This window comes from Cicer arietinum, chromosome 4 (genome assembly GCF_000331145.2).
Source record: "Cicer arietinum cultivar CDC Frontier isolate Library 1 chromosome 4, Cicar.CDCFrontier_v2.0, whole genome shotgun sequence".
NCBI lineage: Eukaryota > Viridiplantae > Streptophyta > Magnoliopsida > Fabales > Fabaceae > Cicer > Cicer arietinum.
This window is the reverse complement of record NC_021163.2, coordinates 3,643,860-3,654,147: the sequence shown is the minus strand read 5'-3', so window position 1 is coordinate 3,654,147 and position 10,288 is coordinate 3,643,860. Positions and strand designations below refer to the sequence as shown.

The 10,288-nt window shown below is 28.4% G+C and overlaps 3 protein-coding genes across 3 annotated transcripts in view; 2 read left to right on the top strand and 1 right to left on the bottom strand.

Moving 5' to 3' along the window:
* The window catches only part of LOC101498045 (PHD finger protein At1g33420-like), a 6,258-nt gene extending 4,397 nt beyond the window's left edge, over positions 1-1,861 (bottom strand). Inside the window, exon 1 of the mRNA XM_004495382.4 lies at positions 1,031-1,861. Within this exon, the coding sequence (XP_004495439.1) occupies positions 1,031-1,367 (337 nt within the window). The 5' untranslated portion in view covers positions 1,368-1,861. The remainder of the gene's footprint in view (positions 1-1,030) is intronic.
* Positions 1,862-5,328: 3,467 nt separating this feature from the next.
* Positions 5,329-7,881, top strand: LOC101497722 (uncharacterized). Its single transcript, XM_004495381.4, has 6 exons — positions 5,329-5,804; positions 6,112-6,223; positions 6,306-6,403; positions 6,525-6,713; positions 6,793-6,862; positions 7,349-7,881. Exons 1-6 carry the CDS (start codon positions 5,389-5,391, stop codon positions 7,658-7,660), a joined length of 1,197 nt encoding a protein of 398 aa, XP_004495438.1. The 5' UTR covers positions 5,329-5,388; the 3' UTR covers positions 7,661-7,881.
* A 1,004-nt stretch (positions 7,882-8,885) lies between these two features.
* Positions 8,886-9,723, top strand: LOC101497389 (22.7 kDa class IV heat shock protein). Its single transcript, XM_004495380.4, has one exon. It carries the CDS (start codon positions 8,944-8,946, stop codon positions 9,532-9,534), a length of 591 nt encoding a protein of 196 aa, XP_004495437.1. The 5' UTR covers positions 8,886-8,943; the 3' UTR covers positions 9,535-9,723.
* The last annotated feature ends 565 nt before the right edge of the window (positions 9,724-10,288 follow it).

Sequence of the window (10,288 nt, the reverse complement as noted above, 5' to 3'; positions counted from 1 at the left end):
ACTCATGTAAAATTTTCCATATTTTAGTTGAATAAGAAAAGAATGTGTATATATTGTAGCACTCAAGTAACTCATGTTAACAATATGTTCACTATTTATCTCATGATCTCTCCATTTATAACTAGTATTTCTTATATTAACGATGTAATGACATAAGTATTAAATAATTTGTAATAAAAACAAAATATTTTATTTAATTTATATAAAATTTTATTAAAATTAATTTTAAAAATATTAAAATGTGAGGCCTTTTTCATAGATAAAAAAATATTTGAGTTCTGGATGTTCATATAAATGTTTCAAAGTGAAAAAGAGAATATGAATGTTTAAAAAAACAATTATAAAAAAATAAAAAAAAAAGAATTATAAAGTGAAAACGTTAAGAAGAATAAAAGTCAATTAATGAATCAATAATTGTTAATATTTTAAAAATAAAATAAGAATTTATAATTAATTAAAAACAAAAAAGAGTGCAGATAGCCTCCGAAACTTAGTGCTGACTAGGCAAAATCCAAAGAAAGAAAAGTTCGACACAACAATGACAAGCATTTTTTTTAGCACAAAAAATGATGATGACGACAACAACACAACCAAGGCTGTCACGCAACAATTACAACAAAAAACACAACACATCAAAAAACATGGCATTCCGTTACTCTTCTTCCACGTGTCTCACTTGTTACGGGACCCACACCCACCTAAATCCCATTTTTATTCTCCTTCTAAAATACATCTCTTGATCTTATTATTCGTCTGTGCAAAGTGTAAGCTATACACATCATATCATAAGGTTTATGATTAAGATTGAAAATTATTAAAATGGATGTGGTTATGCTTTATCGCCAAATCAACATGATAATTTCAGGAATCTTATAAATATAGTTTCATTTTTAACTTGCATGTTTTTGTCCTATTATAGCAAAAAATAGTATGGGAAACCGGCAACCGGGGAGAAACCGGTAAAATAAACGATGAAACCAAAGCGATTCACGTAAAACAGAACCGGTCAATTACTAGCGAGTCAACTCACCGAAAACTCGGCACTGATCGCAGTAAACGGATCTGGATCTAGCCACGTCCTCCTCCACGACGTCGACGCACACCACCGCAGGGCCTGATTCAAGGCCATCGGTAACTTCACCGATACGGAAGAGGATCTGCCATGTCATAAGGTGGGGGAAAAGCGCCAACGGCGGCGGGAGAAGCGCGTACTTGTTGAGGAAAGAGCGGACGTTAGATCGGAACGGTCCGCTGGAGAAATTTTCTGAGACGGCAATGGATGGCGAGGGAAATGAAAAGAAATCGTGAAAATCGGCGGTGACTCTCCTTTTCATGCGTTTCAGGGGCTTTCCTCCGTTCACGACCATGATAGATGCGGTAACAGGCGCGTGGTCCAGTGTTCTGAGCGCGTGAGCTGAGATCTCGATGGATCTGATGACGGATGTGAGAAATCAAGCTGCGGTGATCAACGGAGGAAAGGCAACGACAAAGAAGAGATAAAGGAAGGAAGGAATGTTCGTTTGGATTAGGGTTTGGTTCCGTTTTTCTGTTAGGTTGGTGAGATTTGATGGTCGTCGTTGGATTAATCTGTGATTGATATTTTGAAATATTTATAGAGATAGATATTTAGGATACAACAAATAAATATATTGTAATAATTTTGGAAAAAAGTGAAAAAGGAAAAGACAAAAGAAATATTCATTCACGAGAAAAAGGAGAGTGAGTTGAGTGGGGGAAAATTAGATTAGAGGAGAGAAGAGAGAATTTAAGGGTCGAAGTCTTAGCCGTTAAGCTAGTTTACCGCCATAAATGGCAAGCCAAATTAGACCAGGCTCTTTAGCAGGGGCACACACTACTATTTTCGAAAAGGTTTATCGGTACCAAAATTCTTTTATAAAAGGTATATGGAGTTATAATTCTATCTATTTATTTATTTTTTCTATTTATAGTGTTTTTTAAGAGAGGAAAATATAAAAAAATTAAAAAATTATTAAATTTGTTTAATGGTGACATTCACTAACTATTGTTATGTTTATTTGTTTAAATTAACAAAAAGCTACACTTTACACCCAAAAAATAGAGAGTATTGATTTGAATTTATAGAACAAAAAATATTCTTTACTCTAAGATAAATATCATTTAAGATTTTTTATTCCATATATTAAAAACAAAATTAATAAAAAATGAATGTAATAATTTTATAAAAGTATCTTCTTTTATTAAAAATTGTCATTAATGTATAATAAAATATAATGACTTAAATTTAGTGTACATAATGTTAATTTATGAGCAAAATTAAAACAAATTAAATGATGCTGATTCTATAACAAAATTTCTTTATTAAACAACTTTTTCGACATTTCCATAAATGTGTTTATGGTTCGTTTTGAACTGATTTTTAGAAGAAAAAAATTAATCGTATTTGAAGACTTATATGATTTTCTAAAAAGATTATATTTATCTTAATTTGAATTGAATCAATTTATTTAATTTTATTATAATATTAATTAAATAACATCAATATATATATATATATATATATATATATATATTATGAAATAATATTAATATTTATTAACTTTTTTAATTTATCGAAAATGGAGTGATGTTAGGTCATTTTTTGACCCAAAAACATCCTTATGCATTTTTTTCCTCTTTTAATTTATGAGGTTTTTATATTGGTTACATTTTTTTATTTTATTTTATTGTCTTGATGAGATATTATTTTGTTCATCGTCTTAGTATAACATTTTTTGTTTCTCTTTTGTGTTATAGTGTTTCTTTGGTTCACATTAATATATCAACTTCGATTAATTGCATATTCAATGAATTACAACATTGCAGAATTAAAGACACTTTGATCACTTTGATTTTGTCACATTTTTTGTAAGTATTTTGTTGTAAGAATAATAATGAAATATTAAGCAACAACCATATCATTTTAAAAAAATGTATCGATCAAATTTAAATAAAACATGAAGTAGTAACAAAAAACTATTACATTTAAACTAAAATAATTATTAAAAAATAAAAAAGAAACTAATAAATTACTACAAAACATTTATCTTTTGATCAAATATACAATATCATATCATAATAATAAATAATTTTATTTATATTTTTATTTATATATGATTGGATACAGTTTGTTTTGAAAAATAATCTAAAATTCTATCCGGATAGTTTTTATAAATGGAGATCTACAAACATCTAACAAAAACATGATTTTGTATAGTTTTTGACTTAATTAATATTTTTTTGAATATTTGATTTTGTACTCCTACATTAGACTCATACTTTACATTTTTTTTTAAAAACTCAATTTTGCCTCTACCATTTTTAGCTTCTCTCATTTAATTTTCTTTTTTTCCAAGCTCCAACTCCCACAAATATAAATTCAAATCGGATATTTCATATATAAAATTTTTAATATATATTTTAAACCAAAATTTTCAATTATGAATTTTCTGAATGTATTTATTATATCCAAATTTTCAATTTCAAAATTTTTTTATATTTAAAAATTTCAATATCAACTATATTATATTTTATTTTACATTGAATTAATAAGTTATTAATTAATTTGTCGAATCCACACTATAACCATAATATGGTGCTCATAATGTTTTAGGATGGAAAATCATACGGTCCTCAAAAAAAACAAATTAGACAAATGGTCCTCTTGCTCCATGTGTTTGTGCTACTCAATGTCCTCATACACCAGGAATTGGTGCTCAACCATATGATCCTCTACACCATTGTTTGATTTATTTAATAATATTATTATAAAATAGAATTAAAATAAGATGTAATATAATATTAAATACTTTAAAATATTGTATTAAATATTAAAATTAAACTTAAAAGTCTACTTGCTTATTGTCCTTAAACTCCTACTAAACATAACTATGCTACTAAGCTATATATTCTTCCCACTACAATTAACCATCCATCAGTAGTTAGTTGCTCTCTCCTACTCCTTTTTACAACGATTGCTCTTTGATTAAAAGTGGTTGGAGATAGAACTCTTGATTGTTCTTCAACTAACATAGTGTTGTTTGCTCATCTTCTTCTTCACACTGAAATGAAAAAATAAAAATAAAACCAACATATAAAAAAATGAAAATAATGAAGCTTGAAATTTCATAAAATGAAATTTCCATTTTGTATTTTGTAAACTAGATAATCAGTTTATTTAATTTTTTTATGTATATTTAATAAATAAAGAATTTAAGAAAATAAATATTTCGATATTTATATATAAATTTGAAACTTTATTTTCAAAATTTTTATATATAAAAAATTTTATTTTTAAAATTTTTGGTTTATAAAATACAAACTGAGAATTTTAAAAATAAAAATTCCGATATACATTTAAACTGAGAAAAAAAAGTTAACTTTTTTGGATTTTTTTTAAAAGTGTATGGATGAAAAGTTTTTTTTTCTTCTGTTGTCAACGAGGGTATTTGGAGAAGTTAATGCAAAAAATGTTAAAATGTGGGTATAGGTGTCAAATTAACGGTACAAAATTCAATTCTCTAATTTTTATGTGAATTGGTTAGAATTTGAACATCTATATCCTTAAATATAAAAAATTGGGTCTTCCAAAAATATAATGGGATTCAAGTTTGATATCTAACCCTATACTTTTTCGAGTCGTCGTATTTTGATTATTCTAATTATTGAAACAAAAAATACTATTAAGTAATCTAAATGTTATTATTTTCTTCAAATAACTAAAATAAAAAAATCACCGTATTATAAGAACTAAAAGCATAAGAGTTTGTTTGCTATAATTTTTTCTTCAAAAGAAAAATACTAATTCTTACGAGAGATCATTTGCAAGAAAGAGAAATATCATATGTATCAACATCTAACCCTCACAAATCTTAACCGCCAACTCTTTTATGTATTTTATGTATGATTAAACAGTTTTTAATTGGTTAAATACTTTAATTTTATGAATTTTTCTGTTTCTTGTATAAATTATTCGTAAAAAATAACAACACTCTTATTTAAAATATCAATTTTTTTAAAGTTATTTTTAGAATTTGTCCTATGTTTATTACAACTTTTTTTAAAAAATAACAATCCAAAAAACAATATTAAAAACTAATTCAAATGAGAATTTATTTTAAATAACTTCTTTAAAAATAAATTTCCTAATAATCGGGTTTAACAAAAAAATAATTTTCAGTGCAAGGCAGAAACACAAAACAAATTCAATTTTTTTTTTAAATCTCTAAAGTAATATTTAAATGTAAGTATTAAATACCAAAATGATTTTCTTATAAAAAACCCAACCGGGTCCAATTTAAATGCTTGTATAACAATAATAATAAATAAATAAAAAAACAGTGAAGAGAAGACAGAGAGACATAGGAAGAAATGGAAGTGACAAGTGTTGTTAATTCAGTTAGGTTTCTCCATTTACAAACGCGCTTTTCATCACAATTTGAAAGACACAACAACAATAACAATGGATCCTTGTTGGTATCAGCACAAATAAACGCTTTTACTCATTATCATCATCATCAACAACAACTTCATCCAATAAACCAGTTGTTAAGCAGCAAAATGAATGGCAGTAATAACAGTAAAAGTGTGATCATCAAGTCAACTTCTTCATCTACTTCAATAGAAACTTCTGAAACATTAACTGAAGTTGAAAGAATAAAGCAAAGTTGTCTTAAGTGGAAATGGAAGGGTCAGTATTCAATCAATTATTTTGTTTCAGCAGATTCTCCTAAACCTCCTCTCTTACTTGTCCATGGCTTCGGTGCTTCCATTCCTCACTGGCGCAGGTATGTTTCTTTCTTCCCACTATAATCTTTTTCTTTTCTTTTTTCTTCTTTTTTCTTCTCTCTATTCTCATCCACTCGTTTTTTATCTTTGTTTATCACTTTTATATTTTTTTGCTGACTTTAGTGTTATGTTGCTGCCATATTAAAATTATGAAAAAATTTATGTGCATTTAAGTAGGTAGGCAATGGATTAATTATATTAGGAAATGAGGCTATTGGTCTTGGCCATTTAATCATAAGTATTTTGTACTTTAGTAATATTATATTAACCATTGAATCATATAAGTGTTTTTTGTTTTCTTTTCAGGAATATCAAGACACTGTCACAGAATTATAGTGTTTATGCTATTGATCTTCTTGGTTTTGGGGCATCAGAAAAGCCACCAGGATTTTCATATACCATGGAAACATGGGCTGAGGTATTTATCTCTTGACGTTTTAGTTGAACATCATTAACACTCTAGCATTAATACAAACTTAACTAATAGGACATCATTTTAGTTGATCCTGGATTTCTTAGATGAAGTTGTTCAGAAGCCAACAGTACTAATAGGAAACTCTATTGGAAGTCTTGCTTGTCTCACTGCTGCCTCAGGCATGTATGTTTGATGCTATTCACTAGTGGCTGAAGATCTATAATCTTAAATTTCTGTCAAACATTTGAAACATATATATATTTGAAGTTTTCATCACAAACTTCATTTTTTTTCCTTATTTTAGTATCAAACCAGATTCAAGTCAAACTCTTGTTAAAGGAATTGTGCTGTTAAATTGTTCTGGTGGCATGAACAACAAAGCAATTGTTGATGACTGGAGGATCAAGTTACTACTACCCCTGCTTTGGCTTGTTGATTTTTTATTGAACCAAAAGGGTATTGCCTCAGCAATTTTTAACCGTGTTAAACAAAGGTACTCTCTTCAGATTAAGCCATAATTTCCCTCAAATTTTTGAAGTGGCAAACTGAAATTTTATTTTGATTAAATGCAGAGAGAGTTTGAGGAACATCTTGAGTTCAGTGTATGGAAATAAAGACTCTGTCGATGAAGAGCTTGTGGAGGTAATATGAATAAAGCTGTTTTCAGTATATATTATCTAAGATAGCTTATGAATACAACATATTAAAAACAGTTTGATTTAACCTGTTTTGATTGACTTATGTGAGTTTATCTACTAACACAAGCATTTTTTAGACTGTTTATGAGAGCTTAAGAAAACAATGTATGACATGTTCATAAATTGTTTTCATCATGGTTCCACTAGCTCTCCGTTATAACTTATATGTAAAAATTTGATTTTATGTTTTGTTATAGAAATTGCTTACACATAAGCACTGATGCTATAAATGCTTAATTGAACTGGTTATTCAAATATCTTTTTTTATGTTACAAATGCTTGTTATAGAAATAGATTCCACATAAGCACTAATGCTATAAATGCTTGATTTTATGTTTTGTTATATGACAAGCGCTTATGCTAACAGCACTTAATTAAACTATTTATCAAAGAGGTTATGAGAATTGATATTTTGAATGTGCATATGCAGATCATCAGGGAACCAGCAAATGATGAAGGGGCCTTAGATGCATTTGTATCAGTTGTAACAGGGCCACCAGGACCTAATCCTGTGCAGTTGATACCAAAAATCTCATTACCTATTTTACTTTTATGGGGAGATGAAGACCCTTTTACTCCAATTGATGGACCTGTTGGAAAGTACTTTTCTTCATTGCCTTCCCAACAAGAAAATGTTAAACTGTTTTTACTTGAAGGGGTTGGACATTGTCCCCATGATGACAGGCCTGACTTGGTCCATGAGAAATTGCTTCCCTGGTTGGCCACTCTTTCAAATTCATAGGAAACACATGATGGAGTACTCCTAAGCAGCAACTAGTTGTTGAATTGAAACCTTTTATAGTTGAATTTATTGGTGAATCAAACCTATAAAACAGTCACATATATTCCATTTGTATAGATTATGTTGTTTATAAATTGTTTGTTTATAAACTATCACATACCATTGGTGGGACAACACGTTGAGAGAACTTACATTTTAAATATTTTGTATAAAATTCCAAATCTGTTGTATCAAAAAGCTTATAAACAAAAATGTTAAAAAAAATATAAATTCTACTATGAATCATTTTGATAGATAGTTTACAATGAAGTAGTACTTAAAAATCACTCAAAACTCTAGCATCAACTCACTAAATTTGTACAAGTAGAAACTCACCGTCTTCTTTGTTTTAACGGGTGAGATAGTGACATGACCGATACTAGTTTGATATCACAAAAAAAAATGAAAATGCATACTTCAAAACTCAAATCATATTTTCTTTTGTTTTTTCAAACCGTCAATCCAATTGTCGACAACAATCATCGTTAGTATTTTACATATTGGTTGACTATACATAAATCTATTTGATTAAAAACTAAGATCAAATATATTAACTTTTTTTTTTTTTTTTTATATTTTATTCCAAAATATTATCAAATATTTTAGATTTATAAAAAATTAAAAATATAGTTTATATAATATAAAACTTTTAATCTAACACTGAATTTTGTAATATATGTAGGGATTACATCATATTTCTCCTCAGAAATTGTGATGATTTGGGTATAAAAATATTTTGAAATTTTTGAAGTCGGAAAATTTAATGAAATTTTGATAAAAATTGAAAGAATTTGTAAAATGTGATATTACAGTTTGAAGAAATAGAAAATCTGTGATATTTAAATTTTAATAAATACTTTTTAAAAATTTAATAAACAATTTTTAAAAATAATAATTTATGATTATCTAATGCGATTGATTTCAATTTAATACAAAAGATTAACTTATAATTCTGAAGAAAAAAAATTGTGGTTGTTGAAGATTTGTAACATTTTTGAAGTAGCGAATAATGTTTGTTGTATTATACATGAATCCTCTGGAAACCTCTTTTACCTTACAGTTCACGTATAGCTTGGAACTTTCTCCATTTCTCTACATTATATCACTTCCATTTCACTCTTTGAGAATCTTCAAGAATCATGCATGCCACATTCATTTACAACCTATATATACGCAACACCACTAATTCTGTTTCCAACATATATCCAAAGACACAAATAACACACACATTTTCAACTGTCAAAATGAAGCTACAACAACCACTTAACTTGTTAATGCTCGTTCTATTCTTCTTGTTTGCTAATTTTCCTTCCAATGCAAAAGGGTCACTGCTACCATTTATAGACTCTCCCAACACTCTCTTATCTGATCTCTGGTCAGACCGTTTCCCTGATCCATTTCGTGTCTTAGAACAAATCCCTTTCGGAGTCGAAAAAGACGAACAAACCATGGCTCTCTCACCTGCCAGAGTGGACTGGAAGGAAACTCCAGAGGGACATGTTATAATGCTCGACGTGCCCGGGTTGACAAAAGATGATATCAAGATTGAAGTTGAACAGAATAGGGTGTTGAGAGTTAGTGGTGAAAGGAAGAAAGAAGAGGAAAAAAAGGGTGATCATTGGCATAGAGTGGAAAGGTCTTATGGAAAATTTTGGAGACAGTTTAGATTGCCTGAGAATGTTGATTTGGATTCTGTTAAGGCTAAGATGGAAAATGGTGTGCTTACTTTGACACTTGATAAGTTGTCACGTGATAAGATTAAAGGTCCTAGATTGGTTACCATTGCTAATGATGGGGAGAATCACCAACCATCTAAGTTTAAGCAGGAGCTTTGAAATAGTAATTGTGTCATTGTGTTTGAGTATCATAAATGTTTTTTAATAGTGTGTTTGATTTCTGAATAACTAAGATGTTTGTTGTTGTGATGGAATGACTCACTCGTTGATCATATGAGTGTGTCTAGTGTTATAAAGGCTCTCTTAATCTCTTAATGAATGAATACTACTTTTGTTCTTGTCTCTTTATTATAAGACTTCATCTTTTAGGTTTTATACTTCTTGCCACAAGATTTTTATTCAATATTCTCTTCACTCTAACAAGGAATGACATGGGTGGCAAACCATAACTGTGTCAGATTACATACACAAAATTACTGTCTCGTTTTCTTTTTAGTTGTCATTTTTTTTATATATTAAAATTAATAAATTTTGTTATTTTTAATATGTTTTTTCTATTATCCTTTTAATCCTTTACTAGTAATATTTTGTTGCATCTATTCTTCTCTCTTTAGTAAATGATTAAGGTAATTATTGACAATCCAATAATTAATGATATCTTACTTGTTGAAAATGACAAGTAAAAAGAAAAAAGATTTAGTCATTAGAGTAGTATTTTGAAAATGATCAAATAACAGAATTAAAAACTGGCCTAGATTTGCATGAATAAATTCATTCTTTAGTGTGAATCAGTTCATGTAGTGTTTTTGGCCATGAATTGATTTAGAGGAGCCTTGCATTTCCTTCCTTAGTTTTAATTTGGCATGAACCAACTCAAACTCAAGTGAGTCATTAATTCATTCATATATCAGTA